The following is a 25,094-nucleotide window of genomic DNA, read 5'->3' on the forward strand; positions in this document are numbered from 1 at the left end:
AATTCAGTTTTTAAGATATGGCAGAAAACAATGACAAATTGAAAAAATAATGATAACATCATCTAATATCAATACCACAGATCAGGAACTCTGCTAAGTTCTTGATCTGCAAGGGCTGATACAGAGGAGTGGTTAAGAATGGCCGTGTGAGAGCCGGAATGCCAGGTTTCAGATCCCAACCCTCTTATTGACAAGCTCTAAAACCTAGGGAAGTCCCCTAAGTGCTATGTGCCTGAGTGTCTTCAGCTGGCAAGCGGGGACGATGATGATAAGAGTGCCTCCCTTGAAACACTGTGTTGAGGACTTGTGAGCATAGGTCAAGGCCTCAGAGCAGGGCTGCCTCAGAGGGTGTGCTACATAAGTCATTTCTATTATCCTTATTTTTTATTGTTATATCCTCTCCTTTCATCCTCCCAACCCCGTGAGATGGGTACTGGTATTACTCTCATTATATAGACAGGCAATTAGGCCTGAAAACATTCATTGACCTACTCCAGGTCACACAAGTGGTGCCCAATGCTAGGATTTAACATCACAAACTTTCCACAGACAGGTAAATGCGCAATGGTGGCACAACGCTGACTGCACTGCCTAACAAAGGAACAGGCAGAGCATCCATGAAGCTCTGCAGTCGAGGAAGCACTAAGCCTTGTGGGTAGTCAGGGAGCCCTCTTGGAGGAGGTGACATGGGGTGACATGGAATGCTCTGCCACTGGAACCTTGAGAAATGCAAGATATAAAAGTATGGGTCTCAGAAGCTTCCCTGGGAGGCAGAAGAGACCCTCTGCCAGCCTTTGGGAGACCACTTCCTGCAGCAACATAAACACCCAAGGGCTCCCACAAAAAGAACCTCATTGACCCTTTCACATCAGGCGCTCAGCCTATCTGGTCAGCACCTGCACATGCCTTCATTGCTCTCAACTCAGACGGTGGAGAAGAAGCATGGCGGTGCTTTCTCAGTTCAGGTTCTGGCAGATAAACAGACAGTGAGGAGCAGGGCTTCCCCTCAACCTCACTCTGGAACTAGAAGAGGGAAGGCAGCAGCTGGCCCCATCTACGTCATAACTCAGACTCTCAGGGATGGAAGGAAACTTTCAAGCCAACAGTGCTACATAAGTATTGTCCAGACCATTTGTTAGAACACAGATTCCTGGGACCCACTCTGAGGGCTGGGGTGTGGCCTGAGACTCTGCATTTCTAACCAGCTCCCAGTGCTGGTGGTGCTGGTGGTGCTGGTTCTGTCTTTCCTGATCACATCAGTAGTACATGGCTGGCCAGTCCCTAGCCCAGCACAGAGTGGGCATCCACTTTTTCCTGATGGGGGTCTGCTGGGAGAGGCAGTGCAGGGCTGCGAGGGTAGAGAGGAGATGCCACTGGCTGGGGGGCCTCAGGCACTAACTGCCCATCTCTGGAAACTGAGAGGCTGGGGCAGATGATTGCAGAGATGCAGCCTCACTGTAATGTTTATATGTTTGTAGAAAAGAGCTTCCAAAAGAAAGAAGGGGAAGGAGAAAGCCCAATGGTTATTTCTGTTAGTTGAGTCCATGCAATGCAGCCCACAGTCCCTTGCACCCATCATTGGAGTGGGCAGTACAACTGGTAAACCTGGAATTTCTTAACTCATAGAGGGAGAAAATATGCCTGGATGGGCATTAGTTTGGGGGACAGATTGCATTTCAGGCTCCAGTTTTCCATCCTTGTTTGTAGTCCTATTATTTGCACATGACTTTGCAGTTCCCCCTACTATAGGAGCAGAGTCTATTGTTCCAACCCTTTTTTCCATGTTTGGCCATGGGATTTGCTTTATCCAATAGGATGAGGCAGAAATGGTAATGTGACAGATCTGAGCTCCACCAACAGACCTTGCTTATTTCTCCTTGTTCCTGCTTCTGCCATCTACAGAAGTGTACATTCCTCCAGAGGAGGATGAGAAACTCATAGAGCAGGGCCCAGATGTGCCAGCCAAGACTAGATGAGATCCATCAATTGCCAGCTAACCCCAAGATTCCTGACAGCAGCAGACTTGCCCTACTGGGCCATGCTCCCTGCAGTCCACCTGCAATCTGAGGAGCTAAATGGATGCTTCCCATAGAGTTCTGCTGAGATGCCAGGGTTGTTTCCACCCAGTATAATTGGTAAAGTTTTCTTTTCAGAAGTGTAAGTTCCTCAGGCCACAAGGAGAGCTCATAAGAAAGTAGCAGAGGGCCTTGCTGGTGGGAAGAATAATTTTGAAGGAATATGGACAAATGGCAAAGACTTACTCTTTATGAACTCCTGGCCTCCAAGACGCAATGTCACCTGGCGGCTCTCCTGGTCATATGTCACACCAGGACACGTAGCATTAGCCCGGGCTTCAGAGGGATCCATCCAGTCTTTGACATTGCAAAGCAGGACATTGGGTGAGCTCAGCAACCCACAGATGATGGCAGCTGAGGATCACAAGAGGGAGGAGAAGTCAATGTGATGGAGGCGGACCTTTAGAGTCTCTTCTCTGTCCCCTGAGAGCATTTGCAGATAAAGATAGGTGACAGCATCTCAGGAGAAGGCACAGATGCTAGAACTCAAGAGTCTGGTTTTAAATTGTGACAATCCTGCCTGAGAGTACTGCAGCTGTCTTATTGGCAAATTTCCAAGGGGAGGACCACCTCCTTCAAACCTGCTGATCCCTTCCCTCCCCATGAGAGCTCTTCTTCATGGCATCCACAGCACTGACAGTACCTCCAACATCCTGAGGGCACCACTGCCAGAATCCTCAGTCACCATGGTCTACACCTGCTGAACAGGGTGATTTTCCTGAGCTGCTGCTGCTTCAGTTTCCTCCTCCTTTTTCTCCTGCCCTTCTGCCTCACTTCCCATCATATTCTCTCTCTCTCTCTGTCTCTCTCGCTCTCTCACATACACACACACGTGAGGTCAACCTTGAAGGGTCTCATAAAGGAGTATTTAGATTCAAAGTAAGAATTTTTTTTTTTTGAGATGGAGTAAGAAACTATTAAAAACTAACACCTATGCACCAATGACACATACTTCCCTGTTAGGAAGTGAGCTCCTCGTCTTTGGACATATCCAAGCAGAGACTGTGTGTCCATATGCCTAGGATGTGTGGAGAGAAAACTAGGGGAGATGACATTGGACTCTTTTATCTTGAATATGTCTCCTGACTCTGAATTTTAAAAAGCTACCCCAAAATTATGACTTTGTTTAGCATCAGAAAGACCTACTCTCAAGCTAATGGAATTTGATAGTGATTTTATTTGGATACATTCAAGTAACTCACACGTTTTTTACATCTGCTATGTGCCAGCCACTGTGTAAGTCTTTAAGTATATTAATTCCCTTAATTCTTACAGACATTACTATCTCCATTTTACCAATGAGAAAACTGAGTCTCATGTAAGTTAATTAAACTGCTTGAGGATATTTAGATTTATAAATTTGTATCTATCCCATTTGGATAAATAAACCTTCTAGGTAGTAGAGTTGTTCAGACTCCCCTGGAAAAAGAAAGGGCAATATATTATCCCACAACTCCTACTCCATTCCTCATTCTAATTTCCTAATTTATGTCCAATCTGGATCTAGTTCTAAACCATTCTATCTCCAGAATTTCCTCAGAGTAGGTGACTCATGGATGTCTGGCTTAAAAATTTCACACTGTGTTCTTTTCGCTTCTGCTGGCCACTGTTAAATTGCAGTAAACTTCTGAATTTTTTAAGTGACCTTCCAGGTCATCTAATATGGTGGTTTCTGAACATGGATGTTTAGACTGATGACATCAGAAATGCAGGAAGGGTTTTGAAAATGCTCATTTCTAGGTATCAACCACAGAGTTTCTGACTTGGTAGGTCATGTGTATAGGGTGGGGTGCATTTGGGCATAAGTGTTTGTAAAGAGCACCATGGAGAATCACTGACCTAGTTAGACCACCTCGTTTTACAGATGGGGAAACTGAGGCACAGAAAGGAAGAATGGTTTTTCTAGGAGCTGAGAAATTGTGGAATGGCCAGCAGGCAGCAAGAGCCTCAGCAAGGGGCAGGCTTGAGGGCCAGTTGTGGAATGTGAGGGCAGCACCAGCAAGGGGCACACTCTCAGAGCCCAGGAGAGTTCGAGGAAGGCTGATCACTGTGGTCTGGCTCACTTGAAAGCCAGGGAACAGAATGATGGAATTAACAAGAGGCAGGGTGCATTTTTCCTTTTGCTCTCAGACCTCAGTAGAGAAACCCATACAGCTTTCCTCTTTAACTAGTGCCAAATGTCCTTGAGAAGGCTGTGCCTGGGAGGTGGGGGCCAGGGAGAGGCTGGAAGTCACTTTGCTGGTCATATATTGCCAGCTTAGCTTCAGTTGCACTCCTGTGACCCTGAAGCCACTCAAGGCCCTCAGAGCCCCGCTTCCAAGCAGTCTCCACTAAAATGTAGTTCAGAAGCCCCATGAATTTTCACTAATAACTCTCAGTGGAAACAAAGCCATGGAGGGGTAGAGATCGCAGGAAGCTGGAGACTTGTTGGGAGGGGAGAAACGAAAGCAGGGGAAGTAGGGGAAATCCACCGGAGCTAAATGACTTTCCAGACTGTGGTAAAGGATGTAGCAGAATTCTGTTCCTGGTCGTCAGCAGATCCAGCCAAAGCTTCATAAGTTAAAACTCCAGATTTGCCCACTGGACAAGACTGGGGAAAACATCTGCCTGATACTTTATGTGTATTTCAAAGACGGCTTGACTTTCAGCATTGCGAGGTGGGTGTTTAGTTCAACATAATTCACAGATCACAGGTTAAACTTGGAGGGAAAAGCAAGCAAGCTGCCAGCCAGCAATATGGAAAAAAGGATTTTGTGGGCTTACCGCTGCATGGAACAGAAACATTCTTCCATATATGATCCTAAGGAAAATGAAATCAACCTTTCCAGCTTGAAAAAAATCATAGGGTCTGGTGAGTCATCGTGCATCTGGGGAAATTGTGGTATCCTTAGAAAATACATTTAGTTCAAAGAGGAATCCTTGATTTGAGTTATGGTGTTTCTAAATATAGATATACATCAAGACAAATACAAGTGTGTGTGTGTGTGTGTGTGTGTGTGACATATTTTTCTATCTAAGCACTAACAGGAATCCACATCACATAACCATAGAGCATTAAATGAAGAAGGAATTTTAGGAATCAGCTCATTCTAATCTGTGTTCCTGCCCCACCACTCCAACAAAACGTTCTCATTTTAGCCACCCTGACCACTGTGCGCTAAACTCAGCATTTTTCAGGAATCACCTTATTTGAACTCTCAGCAGCACTCAAGACTGTTGACAACTTCCTCACCATGCAATCCTCTCCCACCCTAGCTTTCGCGAGGATCCACTATTCCCATCTCCTCCTCCCTGTCTGGCTGCTCCTTCTCTATCTCTTTGCAGATTCTCTACCTGTTATGTAGTTGCTCATCAAGATCAGCTCCATCCCCACCCTCCTCCTAGAAAAATGCATTCATACCCACACCTTTGATACCGACTCGAAGCTATAATTTACACATTTATATCTCCCATCCACACTTCCCTTCTGAGCTCTGGATCTTTGCATCTCAAAACTCAGCTGACATTTTGTGGATGTCTCAAAAGTCACTTCAAACTTAGTATACCCCACATGGACCCATGGCCTTCCTAAATCTCCCCCTCCCATCGTCAAATTGGACATCCAATCTCTTTCATTCTTTGCAACACAACAGGTGAACAAGTTAGATACCCAAGAACAATCATTGACATCTCTTCCTCAATCCCCAAATTCAAAGTCCTGTTGAATTTGCCTCCTGGGGATGCTTTGAATCTGTCTTCCATTCCCTGTCTCCACTGCAACCGCCCTAGCCCAGGACACCATACCTTCTTCCCTGGACTACTGCAGCAGTTTCTAACTCATCTCTGCATCTACTCTGACCCCCAGCCACAACCTTCCCCACACTCAAGCCATGACATGGCAAGCACTCATGTCAAAGTTCAAATCTGATCATGACACTTCCTTGCTTAAAACATTCAGTGGCTTCCAGTTGTTATTAGAATAAAAACAACTATTCATGCCACCTAAAATGTTCTCCTCACTGTGGCCTGGCCTCTCCCTCCTGCCCCTTAAACCTCTGGCCTTGTACTCTGCTCCAGGGACCACGGCTTCCTCTAGTCTTCTCTTCTTTATCTTGCATCCTCTTCCCACAGGGCCTTTGCATAAGCTATTCTTTCCATTTAATATCACCTTCCCTCTTATCTTTACCTCATTTAAACCTACACATGATTCAAGATTTGGGGAAGTCTTAATTCATCTCTCTGAATAGGGTAAAACACTTATTATATGTTTTCAATGCAATATTCACTTATCTTCAGAGTCTAGCAATTAACAATTATCCTTTTCTCCCTCTGGATCTGAGAGGAGGAGGTGGAGATGGCGGGAGTGGGAGGGGGAGTAGAGCACAAGCGTCTATGCCATAAGTCAGGAAAGCCAAGTTCCACTTTGCTGACCACTAGAACATGGGCATCAGGCAGATCACTTCCCCACTTTGGGGTCTGCCCTATTCAGTAGCATTCCTCTGCACCTACAGTGAGCATGGCTGTCCTAAAGGCTGAGGATAAATAACTCTTTCATAGCCTGGGGAGTTTGAATCCACCAGGGAGATTGGATATGTGAACTTGGATACAAAGAGAAGGGACAAAATAGTATTCCAGGAGGAGGAAATCACAAGGAGACCTGAAGTTGAATAGGATGACTTGGAGGAAGGGGAATCTAGTCAGGTATGTGGGGGTTGGTGGTGAGAGGCCAATTAAGAGACAGGTACAGGTGCCAAGAAAATAATAATACAGGCCTAAATGCAGACTATGGTGACAGGGATGGAATACACCTCGGTCTCAAACATGATAATAAGAGAGCAACAGGAAATTGGAGTGACAGCTTCACAGAAGGGAAGGGGGCTATGGGGCATTCAGTATGATCCCAGGTCTGTGGCTCAGCTGCCCTTCACTGAGATCGGCTGGTTTAGGGTAAAATCTACCCATTCATTTGACTTTGAGATTCCTAACAGATGTCCAAGAGGGTATATCCAGACAGCAGATGAGTGTATGGATGTGGACCTCTGCAGAGGTCACACCCAGAACAAAGACCCACAAGAGGTGGAGGTGGGAACTATCAAAGATCCCAAAGGTCATCTAAGGATTCAACCCAGAAAGCTGAAAGAGAAGAGAAGGGGTAGTTTAAGGAGCAAGAGAAGGGCATCCTGGAGGTCAGGAGAGGATGGTCAGAAGAGGAGATGTCGAAAGAAGACCTCTTTCTTCCGAAAGAGGTAGAAAGATGAAGGTCGAAAGAACTGGACAGCAGGAAATAGTGACAGTTGCCAGAGACAACAGGCCTATGGAGGAGCAGAAGATGCCCCTGGTGACTGGAGATCTGGTAGAAGCAGTTTGGGGATGAGACAGGGTCTCAGCTTGCAGGGTCTGGCTGTGGTAGAGAAGGAGAGCAACCGGAGAGGCACTCGAGGGAAGGTCAGAGGTCAAGAGCTTTGTGGGGCCATGCGTGTTTTGGATTTTAAGAAGGGAGAGGGGCTAAGAACACTGTACCTGCTTCCTGATGGGGAACCCTGGAAAACACTGGGCTAGTGACAGGTGGAGAGCAGGGAGGAGGGCAGGGGCATTGTACTAGGCTGTTCTTGCATTGCTATAGAGAAATACCTGAGGCCGGGTAATTTATAAAGTAAAGAGATTTAATTGACTCATGATTCTGCAGATAGTACAAGAAACATGGTGCTGGCATCTACTGCTGGTGAGGCCTCAGGAAACTTACATTCATGACAGAAGGTGAAGGGGGGGCAGGCATGTTATAGGAGATTAGGAGTTGGGGGGGTGGCATATACTTTTAAGGATCTTGCAAGAACTCACTCACTGTCAAGAGGACAGCACCAAGCCATCCATGAGAAATCCACCCCTGTTACCTAACACCTCCCACTAGGCCTCACCTCCAACACTGGGGGTCACATTTCAACATGAGATGAGGAGGGACAAACATCCAAATTGTATCAGGCATGGCCCTGCAAAGGTGAGACAAGGGGCTCGTGTACCCAGGAGGCAGGGTTAGTCCTTCTTAGAAGGAGACACTCTCTACCCTGAGCCTGGTGGGGATATTGTGTAGACGCTGGAGGCAGCAACAGTCCTGGAGGTGAAACCAAAAAACACCTGCCTCCTGATCAACTCCATGTCTCAGTTAATAGTCTTCAGAAAACGTGGGGTCTCTCTGTCTCTAGGTCAGCTCACAAGGATACCCACTCTGAACCAAATCCTCCCACTCTGTCATCTAAATACTGCTCATCCCACAAAACCTGGCCCAAGTTCCTCTTCTTCCTGGAAGACTTCCCTGACCTTCCTCTTGTTATCCCCTTACTTCACACTTCAAGGCTTCTATGTCTCTACCTCATCAGGTATTTGCATCGCACACTGCCTAGTTCTGAAGCCTGATGCTGAGCAGTGCTCCACACATGTTTGCTGAATGCGAGCAGAGATGAATAAATGAGCAAAGGCCATTTATTCCCCTTTCACGGTATACACTGCCTCTCCCCCCAGACCCTAAGTCCTTTTTATCTGTTCCTAATGCCTAGCACATTCAATTGCACATATATGGTGATCAGTTAGAGTCTCCTGTTGACTTAAGTGAGAATCATAACAAGATATATCAGACTATTTCAATTTTTTCTAATCTTTAGAATTTTTCATAAATTTAATGTGACTAGTCACATAGTGGCTTACAGTTTGATGCTGCTAAGAGAAACAGGATTGGTTTTCATATAAAACAGTCACAAATTGATGCTGCTAAGGAGAAATAGGATTGGTTTTCATATAAAACAGTTAAGACCCTTTTAGTCAATCAGTGGCACACCAGGAGCCAAATCTATATGCAACATTTTGCACTCATTATCTTAATAACAAGTAGTTCAATATAAAGTATTATTATCTGTATTTTATAAACAAAGGAAGTGCAACTTCGTTTAAGTAACTTGTCCAAGATCACACAGCCAGAAAGTGACAGCAGTGACTAGAACCCAGGTCCATAACACCAAAGTCCCTTCTCAACCACGAGGCCACACTGCTGAGTACATGAATTTATTTCCATAAACAGAAGCGCATCTCCATTGCTGAGATACTATTGAAAATGATAGGCATATTGATCACAGGACCTGGTACGCAGTGGGCACTCAATAGATCATTGTTGAATGACTGATGGTGGGAAATAAGAATGAGCTAACATTTTTTGACCAAATATGTCCAGTCCCAGCTTCACAAGTGACAGTAAGGTGCTGCAGAAGACACAACTTGGGTCAAACCCTGGCTCTGTCACTTTTCAAGGTGTCTGACCATGAGCAAATGATTTAAACGATCTGAGCCTTAGTTTCTCAGTGTGTAAAATGGAGCTTGTCATATGTCCCTTAAAGACAGCAGAAAGGAATAAACCAGTATCACAAGGTGAAGGGGCCAGCACAGTGTACGACACATGGAATATGAACGTGAGTACCATGTGTGTATTGTGTACTTGACTATTGCCTTCTATTTGGGTGTGGGCACTCACACTGTACACCCCAGGCAGCTCCATGTTGTGTGTCCTGGCTTCTGCATCCCTGTGTGTTCCCCATCCCTTGTTAGGTCCTGGCCCTCACCACCACCATTACCTCCTTGGACCTGTGTGAGGACGAAGCCATCGCAACACAGATCATGGTCGCATGCAAGAAGACAGAAGAGGTGAGCATCAGTCAGATTGGTTCCTGAGGCTGAGAACACAATGGGGTTGTACAATCCGGAAAGCATGTTTTGGAAACCAGTGGGTTCAAAGCTTTTCTGAAGTGTTGTGGTGGATCCTTGGCCTGGGGGAAAGGCAGAACAAAATTTTAAAAGACCTCAAAACATGGCAGAGTTGGACAGAGCTTACTGATCTCATAGGACAGTTTGTTGACTTAGCTGCAACTGTGCTCGAGGTGGCGTGTGGGCCAAGATGAGTTGCTCTCCGTGCCACAAAGCTTCTGGATGTGCCTGTGATGAAGAGGGTGGGGCCAGCCAAGGCCATGGCCCCAGACCCAGGAGACTGGGACAAATGCCCATCACATCTTCAAGGGTCCAAAGGGTATGTGTAGAAAAATGGCCATATATTTTTATGTTTATTGTTACCAGCAAATATGTATTGAGCCGTAAGTATATACACAGACCCTATGCCACATGCTCTACCTACATGGTTTCATTTGATTTTCACTGCCCTGCTAGCACATGTGCTTCTGTCACACAAATTAGTTTAAACATGTGGTAGGGAAGCTTGGCGACTGTAATGCTGAAGTCACATTGCTTGCACTATCTACAGTTTTCTTAGCATGTCGTTGCCTTTTGCCATCAAATATCATCAAAGGAATGCTGTGTAAACAAATGCAGCTGAAAGCAGCAAACTGCAAGAACTCAGGACTGTACACAATACCCATGATCCCACATTCTTCCTCTTGCCTGAGACTGGCCCCATCCAGGGGCTGTCTTCGAAGTTATAATTGCAGAATTTTCCTTTCCCTTTGTGCAAGCAGCCCTTGTCTCCATAACTTAGCAGCCTCAACCCTTCCTTACACCCTCCCCCATCAAGCTACCTTGCCCTCTTACATCTTCAGAAGCATTTCTTTATTATGAATTCAACACATCTTTTTCAAAACTGTTCTAGCATTTTTAAGTAGAATTGTTAATTTTTTTTCCATTGGTCTACCTAAAAGTGGCATGGTTTGAGTTTCCCATCCCTAACTCTAGTTTTCAAATCAGCCCTGTTAATTTTAGAGCATCATTTTGCAAACATGAGATTTTCCAGGGATAGATATATAGAGCACTATAGCCTAAATGTCTGCCCCATTCTTATGCCCATTTTCCATTTGGGGAAAAGTCTTGACATGCGAACTGTCTGGCTCAGGTTTACACAGCCGGTGGGTGGTGGACAGGACACCAGGGCCTGTGCCCTTCACCACCCTGACCTCCTGTCAGCCTGGCAGATCACCACATCTTATCTGACTCATACACCTGGAGGTCGTAGAGAGGTTTTCAGTGTGAGACTCAAGAGTGCGAGCTTCAGATCAAACAGATGGGAGGACACCCTGCCAAGGAAGGTCCTAATTCCTTGGATCCTCAGCCTCCCAAGCCTCCCATCTGTACAATGAGGATGATAATAACTAATCCTCACGAACATTGAGCAGATGAAAAAACATAGACTGGGGCTGGGCACAGTGGCTCATGCCTGTAATCCCACCACTTTGGGAGGCTGAGGCGGGCAGATCACTTGAGGTCAGGAGTTCAAGACTAGCTGGGCCAAATGGTGAAATCTCGTCTCTACTAACAATACAAATATTAGCCGGGTGCGATGATGCATGCCTGTAGTCCCAGCTACTCGAGAGGCTGAGGCAGGAGAATCCCTTGAACTTGGGAGGCAGAGGTTGCAGTGAGCCGAGATCCTGCCACTGCACTCCAGTGTGGGCAACAGAGTGAAACTCCGTCTCAAAACAAAACAAAACAAAACAAAAAAATGTAGACTGTATATAAAAGGGCTGAACAACAACGAGCCTGCCACTTAACTTATGCTCAGCAGGTGTTTTACATATCTCCAAAACGTCAGCATGTTCTCCTGCCAAGCATTGGCTCACTCAGTCCCTTCTGCCTCGAATGCAAATCCACTCTTCACCAAAACCCGGCTTTATTTGAAGGGTCCATCTCTGCATTTGTACAGTTAGAATTCATCTCTCTCTCCCTTGATCTCTCATACATTCCATTTGTGACTGTACTAAAGCCTCTACTTTCTCTCTCTCTCTCTGTATTTAAGCTACTTGAGAGAGTCGGCCTCCCCTACAGCATGTGATTCTCCAATGTTTGATGCCATAATCATAGCCTTATGAAACTATTTAAATATCAATGTTACTTCATCAAAGTTAATATTGCAGTAGCCACCTTCCAAATGCTCACTAGTCATGAGTAACTAATGGACAGCACAGATCTGTAGACCATTTCCATCACTGCCAAAGGTTCCATTGGACAGTGCTGCTGTGGAGTCCAGGGCCACATCTCAGTTCCCCTTGGTATCTTCCACATAGGGCAGGTGGCAGAGAGGACCACCTACCCTGAGATCTTTGCATGGTGGGCTGCTTTTCTTTTCTTTTTTTTTTTTTTTTTTTGAGACAGAGTCTCGCTCTGTTGCCCAGGCTGGAGTGCAGTGGCTCAATCTTGGCTCACTGCAAGCTCCGCCTCCCTGGTTCACACCATTCTCCTGCCTCAGCCTCCCCAGTAGCTAGGACTACAGGCGCCCACCACCACGCCCAGCTAATTTTTTGTATGTGTAGTAGACATGGGGTTTCACCGTGTTAGTCAGGATGGTCTCGATCTCCTGACCTCAGGATCTGCCTGCCTCGGCCTCCCAAAGTGCAGGGATTACAGGTGTGAGCCACCGTGCCCAGCCGGTGGGCTGCTTTTCATCCTTCAGATCTCAGTTCCAATGTCCCCTCCTCTGTGATTCCTTCCCTGATCACCCTGAAGCAGCTCATACCCATCTTTACCTCCTCGTCCTGTTTCATTTTCATCCAAGCACTTACTGCCCTCTGAGATGGTCTTATTGCTGGATCAATTCCTCTGTCAATCAGTGATTCTGTTTTGCTCACAGATGCATCCATAGTGCCTACAAAAGCGCTTATTGCACCGCCGTGGTAGAGGCCTGGACAATGAAGCAGGCCAGGAAGGCCTTTCAGACTCAGGGGAGGTTCCGCTTTGAAGTCACATGTAGTAAGATGGTTCCTTTTCCTAGACCTCATCTGTGAGATGAGGGGTTGGGCTAGACAACCTCTAAAGAACCTTTGGGCACTGACATCCTTTGATTCTGAAAGACCCACGGCTCATTCCCCAAGTTGAAAGCCACAGTCATTAAGTGGGAGTAGACAGCAGAGGGTATTGGGTGACAGATCAAGCTCTGCGGCTCAGGCCCTTTCTTTAGTCCCACCTTCCAGGTTACTGAAGGTCAGGGATGGGAACGGACATGACTAACTACCTACTGGGAACTGACGACGTGGGTGGGCGACTTTCAGAAACTGTGTCCTGTCCTCCTTGGTTGTGACATAGTCCCATTTTACAGAGGAGAAACTGAGTTTCGAGTGAAATAAAGAAGTTGTTCCTGATCAGAGACAGAGACAGAGACAGGAAGAGGGAGGCAGGAGTTGGAAACCAGACCTAACTTACTCCTCCTCCCCCTCCTCCTCCATTCCACCCGGAGCTAGAACGGCTGCCTGGTGCATCTTCTGCTTTAAATCAAAAAGCAACACAAACCAAAAAAAGCAAAACATAGTTCTGCCCTTGATTTAGTTTGGCAACAAGGAATTTTCCCAATTTCCTTTGTAGTTTTCCCCCAAAGTATAAACTTTCAGGAGATAAAAACAAAAAATAAAAATAACAAACACCAGGACTTTCTGTGTGATATTAAAAGACAAAAAACAAAACAAAACAAAACAAACACTTAAACAGAAATACAATACAATTGTATTTTTTCAGATGTCGTAAAAAGGCAAGCTATTACTTTAAAGGACATTTTGGGTAGGGGTTACTATTCTATTTTGATTTTTATTTTTAGAAAATAATCCCTATGTTTTGTTATTTAAAAAGAAAAACAGGATATTAAAAATAATTGGACTGAAGACTGCGGCAGAAATCCTAGTGACCCTGGTCACTAGATTAGAGAGATCCGAGTGACCCTGGTTACTAGAGAAATCCTAGTGACCCTGGTCATAGATTAGAGAGAGTCGAGCTCTGCCAGACTCCAATCTCCCAGGCAAACTCTTTGTGAAGTAGGGACGAAGGCATTAGGTGGAAGAAGGACCAGAGGGAAAAATACACAAACACTTGTCCCTGCTGTGGGCTCGCAATTGCTACCGAGGTCAGGGCAGCTTTGGGCCTGGGCTGTGGCATTGTCTCCACTTGCTGCTTTCCCTGGCACAAGTCTGAAGCTGCTGGAATCCCCAAGCCATTTGCCCTGAGTTACAAACCTCAGAGAGTGACACCTGTACTCCCCTTCACCCAACCCCCAAGTCCCAGGTCGAGCCCCCTTTGGCTGTCATCTGGTGCACAGCCATGGCCTCGGGCCCTCAGGAAACTTTTCAGCAGGAACAAAGATGATTACAGAAATGTTCTACACTCACTGAGCTTTCCCCATGAGCCCAGCCCTGTCCTAACAGCTTCACACAAGTCACCTCATTCCAATCTGCCACTGACCTTGGTCCACCATGACTCCTGTTTTACTAAGGAGGAAACTGAAGCCGAGAACGTCAAGGAACAGGCCCAAGACCATGCAGCTCATAGGTGTCAGAGCAGGGGTTCCGCACAGGCAGGAGGGCCCCACCGTCGTCCCTCGCTCTGCAGCCCTTAACAGCTATGACGGAGCCACAGGGCACAGGGCAGAGCCTGGCCATGGCCCAGAGGACAAGGCCCAGAGCATGCCTTGCTGACATGTTTCCTCTCCACTTGCTGGAGAGGAGGCAGGAGGTGGGCAGGGTGGGGCAGAACAGCAAGCACAGACCCTGGGATTCCAGGGAAAGAGCTCCTGCCTCTCCCATGTGCCAGCAGCGGCCTAGAGCACTTCCTCATGTGCACATGGGGATTGGGATCCCCTTTGTGCCTTTCTCCAAGAGTTTCCATGAGTATGAAATGAAAAGATGAATGAGAAAGGAAGCTGTAAACTATACGGTACTACATAGCTTGCTACTCAAAGTGTGGTCCCCAGACCAGCAGCACCGGCACTCTCTAAGAGGTGATTAGAAAGGCTAGATCTCGGCCTGACGCCAATGATTTACTGACTCAGGGTCTGCACCTGACAGGGCCTGGGTTCGCTAGGAGGAAAACATCCTGGGAGGGTAGAGATTAAAGTGAGGAGAAGGATCGCTTCTCGGCCTTTTGGCTAAGATCAAGTGTAAAGTGAGGAGAAGGAGAAGCTCTATGAATCAGGAAGCCTGGGAGGAGTGGCTGCTGGGAGCCCAGCGCCCAGGCCCCGGCGAGCGGCTTACTCAGCCTCATGGGTCAGGTGGGCCTTCCGGATGGCACAGGCTGAACTCAGTGGGTTCTGCCATGATCCTTCACTTCGTAGCTATGTGTCCACTCTGCAACTTAGCTCTGCCTGCAGAAAGAGACTCTCAATCCCTGCTAGATTGCAATGGGATCAAATCTGATGGCACAAAGGAGAATAATGTGGAAATCCCTTTGCAGTCACAGGGGAGATCAGTGCCTGCTTGAGAAGCATGCTGTGCTGAATCTGCCAAAGAATGGAGCTCAGAGAAGCCAGGCTCCGGGTGTGGAGTGGGGAGGGGGACAGTCTGGCTCTTCCCAACATGCACCTGCTGGAAACCAGCTCCAGACATGATCGTATGAAGCTACTGTGGCCCTGAGCCAACGAGCCCAACCAACCTACCCTTTTTCAAATACACAGCTGGAGAATCTTGACCACGGCTCCTCACTTTCACCTGGCAGCGAAGACTTCCAAAGCTGGTGGCCTTTGAGTTCCCCAGTGCATCTTGTTTCTGGAGATGGAAAGATGCTGCATTATTATCCTGAGATATTTAATAATTCAATCCAACAAACATTCATCCAACCCTAACCATAGCTAGGCACCGGGGCTACAAAGGTAAGTTAGTTTCTCCTGGTCTATTGGAGGAGACAGACATATAAGCAGTAACTTGCAGCCCAGAGTGTTAGCTGCAAAGATACACATAATTAGAGAAGAGGTAATCAGAGAGGAAGGAGCAATTGATTCTATGGAGAAAGAGAAGCTAGAAAAGTTTCCCATAAAAAGTAAATCTGAGTGAGGTTCTGAGATATGAATAAGAGTTTGCCAGGCCAGGCACGCTGGCTCATGCCTGTAATACCAACACTTTGGGAGGCCAAGGTGGGTGGATCATTTGAGGTCAGGAGTTCGAGACCAGCCTGACCAACATGTTGAAACCCCATCTCTACTAAATTAAAAAAAAAAAAAAATTACCCAGGAGTGGTGGCATCTGCCTGTAATCCTAGCTACTCAGGAGGCTGAGGCAGGAGAACTGCCTGAATCCAGGAGGCAGAGGTTGCAGTGAGCCGAGATTGCACCACTGCATTCTAGTCTGAGCAAGAGTGAAACTCTGTCTCAAAAAAAAAAAAAAAAAGAGTTTGCCAAATGGAAACAAGACAGGGTTGATTTTAAGCAGAGGAAACAGCAGACACAGAGACCCAGAATTTCATGAGTGTTTTCAGAACTAGGTTCAATAATTCAGTAATTTTTGGACTGTCAGTTATGAAGGGGGAATGATGGGAGAGGAGAGAGAGGCAGGAGCTGGCTATGAAAGACCTTATAGACAGTTTCCATCCAGGGAGTATCTAGAAGAAGGTTCTTAAGCTTGGAGGTGGTGAAGTCAGACTTTCAGAGATCTTGTCATTCTCAGCCCTCTCTGATCTCTCTTTCTGACTTATTTCCAGCAGTCTTGCTATGTGGATGAGGTAGGATAAATTGGTGTGTTTTGTTCCCAGTATTTTGCCTTCCCCCTCAAGGGTGCCAAATTTTGAGTTTCCTGTGGGAATTTTTGGAGGACAGGGGCTATAGCAAGGCTATTTGAAGGCAACAACTCTTCTTGCTTTGCAGAAAGCCTGAACTCACTGAAGAGGCAATGGCCTGGGGAGAGGAGGAAGAGCCTTGGAGAGCAAAAAGAAAGAAGAGATTCCTGCAGACCTGCGAAGAGCTCGAGATGAGGTCCTGTGTAGCAAGAGACCTTGCCCTTCTGTGGCCATGCCAGGTGGGACAGGGGACAAAAAGATGCCAGATGGACCTGAGGGGGCTAAACCCAACATGCTGTGGCTCCAGCACTGGTAGAGCCCTCTCCACACCCCAAGCCTGGCCCAGAAGCAGAGGAGCTGGAAGGACTTTGGGCCCTGGCATCGGGAAGTGTGGCCAATCACTGAGGACAAAGCACCAAGGCCCTCCCATTGCCACCCCACCCCAACACCTTAGGACCAAGAGCCCAGAGCCCTGGAGAGAAGCCTTAATAATGCTTGAGATGGAATTTTCTGCAGACCTGATGGGGGATGATAATATTAACAGCAACAATGATCATACAACAGTGGTCAATGAACCTTCTCTTTGTGACCAAACTCTTCTGTGAGCCTTTTCATGTAGGACCTTATTCAATCCTCACAACAATCCAGTGATGTCGGTGCCATTATTATCCCTATAACATATGGGGAATCTGAGGCTCCAAAGCACTAAACAGCAACAAGCATGTAGCAGGACTGGAGGATTTGAATCCAAGACCTTTCCCTTCCTCTTCCCTGTATCTTGTAGCTACAGAACCTAGCTCAGGAGCCCTAAAATTCAGGGGTCCACCCTCTACACCCTTCTGCAATGTCACTTATGAAGACACTCTCACATGCAAGGACATGGATACAGGGACATGAAATGCACCAGCACTGGTGATGTTGCAAAACTACTATACATCTTCACGTCCTCCACTGAGGGAATGCAAAGTAAATTATATACATCCATGAAATGGATTCATATACTCCAATGAGAAGGATAAGGTTAATTTTCAAGATTCTATATAAAGACGAATATCATGAGAAAATCAAGGTAGAAAAGAATATATATTATAAAATAATAGCATGCAAACAAATAAAAACACCATTATAAATACATAGACATTTTCTGGAAGAATTCATAAGAAACCAGAGAGTAAAAAGGAGATCTGCACATGTTTATGAATTAGGAAATTAGGAGACAGAAGACTCCTGCTTTTCACTGGAGGAGGACAGGGGCGAATTATCCTAATTTTGATGGTACCACATGAAACTGACAGTACTCTACAAGCTTTGACTCACAGAACAACAATGTTACGTGGTTCTAATATTTATCCTTTTTCCTTTTTAAACCAAAATTATGGGTTTCTTTGTCTGTTTTGTGATGGAGTCTTCGCTCTGCGGCCCAAGCTGGAGTACAGTGGTGTGATCTCAGCTCGCTGTAACCTCCACCTCCCGGGTTCAAGCGATTTTCCTGCCTCAGCCTCCCCAGTAGCTGGGATTACAGGTGTCCACCAGCAAACGCAGCTATTTTCTGTTTTTAGTAGAGACAGGGTTTCTCCATGTTGGCCAGGCTGGTCTCAAACTCCTGACCTTAAGTGATCCACCAACCTCGGCCTCCCAAAGTGCTGGGATTACAGACGTGAGCCACCGTGCCTGGGCAACCACAATTACGTTTTATTTCTACAATGGGAAGGCATGCTGGGGTCTGGACCTCAAGGGGCAGTGGTGTTTAGGGCCCCCTCACACCTGGCCCACGCTGCCTGATGGGGCAGGCGGTTCTCTCCTGACTGATTCAGTCAGGAATCCACATGACTCAGGCAGATGCCCTTTACTCCACCTTCATCTTGGTTCTGTCTCTGGCCTATCGCAGCTTCAACTTGCCAAAGTCCCACCGCTTTAAAGAAATGGAGGTAACAGAGGATCAGCTCTCGACAACCTCATTCCATTGCCTGGCCTGCCTGCTACCCATTCCTCAGAGCACGTCTGACCTAGAATGAATGAGGAGCAGAACCACCTCACCTGGTCAGAAGTCATGCAGACAACATTGTCACTTGTCCAAGCATAAAAATCACAGGAAATCTCTGGCTCTGTCATGGAAATGGTGAGGAAGCTGCAGGCCTCATCCTCTGCGCAATCTGAAAGCAGCATGGGACGGTCACTCACCTGGCTGTCCTGGGGGATGCTGAGGACAGACCAGACACATCCCCCTGCCCCTGCCCCTGCCCTACATGCCCAAACACATACACACACACACACACACACACACACACACACGGATACACAAATACACACACTCCCTCCAAATATACACAAATATACACACACACAAGCACACACACCTCTCAACACACAAACACACGCAAATATACACCCAAATATACACACAAAAGCCCCCCCCACAAGCACACACAAAAATACATAAATACACATCCAAATACACACAGGCACACACACACCCCCACAGCTCCAAACACACATACAAATATACACCCAAATAAACACATACTTCCAAATAAACACCCAAACACACACAAATACACACACAAGCATATACACACTCAAATACATACACATACACCCAAGTACACACACAAATACACTCAAACACATGCACGCAAATACACACAGATATGCATTCAAATGCACACACCTCCAAATACACACACACAGACACAAATAAACACCCAAATACACCCCCCAAATATACCCCTACAAGCACACATATAAACACACATTTATTAAGTACATACCATGAACCTCATGCAGCGTTAAGTGTTTTCTGTGTATTGAATCATTGATCCCCCATCTTACCGTTAAGGAACTGAAGCACAGCTCCATTCAGGTACTTACTCACCAAGGTCACAAAACTACCAAGTGGCAGAGCTAGGATTTCAATCTAAGTAGCCAGACTTCAGAGCTTGTACAGTTACTAAGCTGTATCTGCCGAAATTAAACCTTTTTTACGTTTTAATTGCTTCTACTCTATGAGGAGTGAAGCCTAGGTATCCATTGAGATCACAACTTTGTTCAAGGCTATGTCCCATTTCCATGAGGAGCAGACAGCAGCCCTGCAGGGGATTGAATGATAGAATAGAATCCCCACTTCCTACAATGAGTGCCCTCTCAGGATGACAGGAGGCTACGCGCTTAATGAGGGCAGGGACCACGGCTGCTTTTTGTGTACACTGTATGATAGGCATGAAGCATTCAACTGTGTAATATTCATGAATAACGATGGCAATTAATGATTTATCAGGGATAGGAGGGTTTGGTAGAAAATGTAAATCAAGGAGAAAAAGTGTATGCTTACGTATTTATCATTACAAATCACTTTCACATATATTATTAATACTGATTTTTGCATTAGGTAAGAGGTAAATTTAGCGATGGGAACACCAAGACTAAGAATCAGCACAGTCTGTGGCTGATGGGGGTAATGCAGTAACTTGAATACCTTTGCAATCCAATTTCTGAGCCCTCCCCAGTGTATCTGCCCAGCTTAAGGGCAAGGGAAAGCCACTGGTGGCTGGGATGGAGACGTCTTCCCTTTCTCTAACAGGACATCTCACAAACTGCAGCTCTATTGAGATGACATCTTGGGTGCAAAGGTGGTCTTCTGGGGGTTTTCATCATCTCTTGATTTTCATCTCGCATTGTATGGCTGTAATGTCTTCATGAACTAGGCACTGAGAGGTGGATGATGTCATTTTACCCATAAACTGCCTGGCATATTCAGAAACCCCCCAAAATAATTCTTTAAAAAAAATTTTTTTTGAGACAGGGTCTGGCTCTGTTGCTCAGACTGGAGTGCATTAACGCGATCTTGGCTCACTGCAACCTCTGCCTCCTGGACTCAAGCCATCTTCCCACCTCAGCCTCTCAAGTAGCTGGGATTATAGGCAGACATCACCACGCCCGGCTAATTTTTGTATTATTAGTACTATTATTATTATTATTATTATTATTTATTTATTTATTTATTTATTTGTAGAGATGCAGTTTCACCATGCTGCCCAGGCTGGTCTCCATCCACCTGCCTTGGCTTCCCAAAGTGCTGGCATTACAAGCATGAGCTACTGCGCCCAGCTCCACAGAAAGTAATTCTCACTGGTCCACTGGCTCATAGCTCTAAAGCTCTCCTGTCCCCTTAACCAAACTAACCTAATCTTCACGGCAAGCAGATCCCTACTTCGGGCTCAGGGACAAATTCATTCAAGAAAACAATTAAAGTTCTGGGTCAGTGTTAGAAGGATGAGCACCCTAGAGTCTGTATGGTTGGTTAAGTGCTGAACTAGAACCAGGGTTCCTACCATGGCCCCAATCATAGCTTCCCCTCATGTCCCCAAAAATCCACATTCCTGCCGTATTCCCCATCATGCTGTTTAGTTCTCTAGATGACTTAGTTTTCTTACCTTTCCCCACCAAAAATGATATCCACCCCTTCACTGACTCAGTGGCTTTATTTTCCTACCCTTTAAATGGCCCTTTGACCTACCGTAAAACCACCTTGATTTTTCGTTACAGGCTGAATTATGTTTCACACTCAAAATTTGTATCACGTAGTCCTACCCCCAGCACCACAGAATGTGACTGCATTTGGAGTTAGGGTCTTGCAAGAGGTAATTAAGTGCATAATGAGAACATTAGGGTGGGCCCTAAGCCAATAAGACTGGTGTCCTTATGAGAAATAAAGATTAGGATACAGACACATACATAGGGAAGACCAAGCGAAGTCACAAGGAGAAGTGAGTCACGTGAGTCACCAGGAGAGGGGCCTCAGAAGAAACCAACTCTGCCAACACCTTGATCCTGGACTTCCAGCCTCCAGAATTATGAGAAAATTCATTTTGTTGTTTAAGTCCCCCAGTCTACGGTATTTTGTCCCAGCAGCCCGAGAAAACTAACACAGCGCTGGATGCCTGGACCTCTACTCAACCTGCAAATACTGCTTGTCTCGGATTGCTCTGCTCTCGTTTGTCTGACAGGATGGCATCTTGCTGGACCTCCTTGATGCGGCTCTCTTTTTCAAACTGTTGTCTGTTTCCTCTCAGCATATTTTAGACACCGAACTCAGTGGCCCAGTTGGCTAAACCATCTCTGGATATGAACAGACGGACGTGTTTTCCCTGCTTGCCTCACTCCCTAAGATTCTGCATCCTCTTTTGCTTCCCATTCCTATCCCACCAGTTTGCCCTTTTTTTTTTTTTTTTTTTTTTTTTTTTTTTTTCTTTTTATGGCGTTTCACTCTTGTTGCCCAGGCTGGAGTGCAGTGGCGCGATCTCGGCTCACTGCAACTTCTGCCTCCCAGGTTCAAGCAATTCTCCTGCCTCAGCCTCCCAAGTGGCTGGGATTACAGGCACCCACCACCACACCTGGCTAATTTTTTGTATTTTTAGTAGAGACGGGGTTTCACCATGTCGGCCAGGCTGGTCACAAACTCCTGACCTCAGCTGATCCACCCGCCTCAGCCTCCAAAGTGCTGGGATTACAGGTGTGAGCTGCCGCGCCCTGCCTGCCCTTCTAACTTAAGCTGTGTCACAGTGTGTGCACACATGAGCAGGTATATGACAGTCCTTGTTGAGACAAATAACTGCCAAAGCTGTCCCTCAAGTCTGCTGTCCTCATGCTGGTTCCTCACATCTATTCATTTGACCAGTTGGTTCTTTCCCTCCATTCCTGTCAATATCTCTCATTCTACAAACATTTTCTTCAGCTTCTACTTCATGGCTTGCACTGTGTTTGTGAAACAAACTATAGTGTGCTCACCATAACCAAAGCTGATATCTAAAACAGATTCACACTCACAGTGTTAATTACTTAATAACTACATCACATGGGGGTACTGAGGGAGGCAGAATGCAGTGGTTAAAAGGGCCACAATAGACACTGGGGACTACTGGGGGAATACAGGGAGGAGGACAGGGTTGTAAAACTAACCACTGCGACTATGCTTACTACCTGGGTGATGGACTCAATCATACCCCAAACCTCAGCAGCATACCACACACCCATATAACAAACCTGCACATGCACCCCCTAAATCTAAAATCAAAGATGAGATTATTTTTTAATATTTTTTATTTCAATAACTTTTAGGATACAAGTGGCTTTGAGTTACATGGATGAACGGTATAGTTGAGAACTCTGAGATTTTAGTGCACCCCAAAGATAAAATCATTTAAAACAAAAAAGACTGTAGGCTTTGACGTTGTTACTTTGGGTTTGAATTTAAGCCCTGACCCTTGCTGGCTTTGTATCATTGAGCAAGTCACTCACACTCTCAAAGCTTTATTTTTCTCTTCTGTAACTCAGGATAGCAATGGCTACTTTATGGATGGCTTTGGGATTGTGAGATAATCCTTGTAAACATACATGCTTAATAAATGGCAGCCTTTATTACCACCTCTCTGGCCCCACTGTTAAAATAGGGAGATATATATCCTGACCTGGACACATAGATCTATGCCAAACTAATTTTGTTCATTTCTACCCCTTAACATGTACCATGTGGATAGCATACAGTAGGTACACTGTCAACTCTGCAATTAAGTTATGAATTGAATATACATTCTGGAAATCAATTCATTTATAGTGTTTTTGATAAAGTATATTTTAAAATTATCATTTTAATACTTTGATTTGGTTTGTCTCGACAACTCTCAGCAGAGCTTACTTCCACACCTTCTTCTGACTTCTGAGTGCACATCTCCCCACCACTCCTCACCTGTCAAGCACCGCATCACAGGGAACTCAGAATCAGGAACTTTGGATCTGACAGCCACAGGAGCATTGGCGTCGAAGATCACCTTTGATTCTGGAGCCTTCTCAAACTTCTGCATCACTGAAAATAAAACAGATTTAGTAAATCTGACTCAGAAAGGTATAGAGCATCTGCAGAGAAGCCATAAAGACTATTAGGTCAGGAAGTCACTACCCATTCGTAGCTTTTGTTAACACAAATGTGCCAGGAAAAGCAATTCCTTTGTAAGGTAGTTCCAACATACTGCCGCATAGCTAATACTTAGAGCTACAACTTACCAGCTCTCCCTGCTTCTACTTCGTTGTCACGAAGTGAGGTGGAAACTTAATGTTAGTCCTTACAACTCTTTTCTTCTCATTAACATTGATAATATAAACTTACATTTCTCTGTCCCTAACCTTCAGTGCTAATTACATCATATAATTATTTTACTGGCACTTTCTTTCTGTAAAACAACTTGAATTCTTTCTGAAATGAGGTAAGTTATTTTTTAAAAGACATGTGCATATGTATTTAGGTAAATCTGAAGACATGTCATGTGGCTCAGGCATTTTTAAGATTGTTTAAGTGATTTATTAGCATCTGTTTTCCTAGCTACCATCAATACACTTGAGTTCCATTTGATAGGAATAACATAGTCACAGCTCATAAAACTAGACAAGTGAGCAGGAAGAAATACAATTTCTCGGGGCGATGAGAGTTGGAACTCATCCTTCACCAAGCAAAAATGAAAGCAAAAAAGAAAGGTAACTCTCAAGGAATGAGATTCATCTTCCAAGCCACAAATTTCCAAGAGCGTCAATATCTTGCAGTCTTACAGGTAACTGTCAAAAAGAAAGACTTATGTACAACTCAAAGGCACATGAGTATCAGTTTTTTTGCAAACATAATTATCAACTTATATACAAGCACTAATTAGGTACATTAATTGCTTTATTTAAAAAGACTCATATCTATATAGTCATTAAAAAGACATATCTAGATTGGTTTTCATCAAGTCAATAAATTCAAAGCCATCCAAAGTATTCTTTTCTCAGCTTTCATAGTAAGTGCAGAAAAAAAAAATGTTTATTCCTTTTGGGATTGGGTTGAGAGAAGTGAGCATCAATATAAAAGAAATGACATGCTCGGCCAGGCACCGTGGCTCAGGCCTGTGATCCCAGCCTGCTCTTAAGTCTTCAAAAGTGTTGATAAAGAAAAGAATTCTGATTTTACAAACTGGCCCATACATGTTAATTGCTGAAGTTGCCAATTTCATGTGCTCTACCCACACTCAGCCCTTCCTCTCTCATCTCTTTTTTTATTTTTATACTCCTTAGTAGCTCATTTGTAGAGATGGCAAGCTCCAGTCCAGCAAATGCCATGTTATATTCATCACAGTGTCCCTAAGTCTTGATTGGTACAGACCAGATGCTCAAAATATTCTAGGAGACTAAATAAAATTTGAAAGGTCTTTCAGTTTCTAATTAAATTCTGCCAAAAATACAGTACATTTAGCACTTCAGTTAGAGAATCTGCTGGTTTTCAGAAAAGGGACCCCGTGGTGATAGAGATCTTCACATTTCAGAATTCTGTGAAGAAGCTCATGGCCGAGCAGAACAGAAACAATCCATGAACCAATTTGCCAATGAATTATGCCAATGGAGTCAGTTTGCAGATTTATACATTCTGTTAGTATAATTTCCCATTTATCCAATTTACACTTAAAGGCTACTTACAAATGTCTTAAGGAAAGCATAAAAGATTAACATTAAAGC

At 45.2% G+C, this 25,094-nt stretch overlaps 1 protein-coding gene across 1 annotated transcript in view; it reads right to left on the reverse strand.

Moving 5' to 3' along the window:
- The window catches only part of TG (thyroglobulin), a 272,527-nt gene that overhangs the window by 185,753 nt on the left and 61,680 nt on the right, over positions 1 to 25,094 (reverse strand). Inside the window, 5 exon segments of the mRNA XM_010380291.2 lie at positions 2,262 to 2,429; positions 9,671 to 9,862; positions 15,448 to 15,556; positions 18,597 to 18,712; positions 23,302 to 23,418. Of these exon segments, the coding sequence (XP_010378593.2) occupies positions 2,262 to 2,429; positions 9,671 to 9,862; positions 15,448 to 15,556; positions 18,597 to 18,712; positions 23,302 to 23,418 (702 nt within the window).

This window comes from Rhinopithecus roxellana, chromosome 9 (genome assembly GCF_007565055.1).
Source record: "Rhinopithecus roxellana isolate Shanxi Qingling chromosome 9, ASM756505v1, whole genome shotgun sequence".
NCBI classification, from domain to species: domain Eukaryota; kingdom Metazoa; phylum Chordata; class Mammalia; order Primates; family Cercopithecidae; genus Rhinopithecus; species Rhinopithecus roxellana.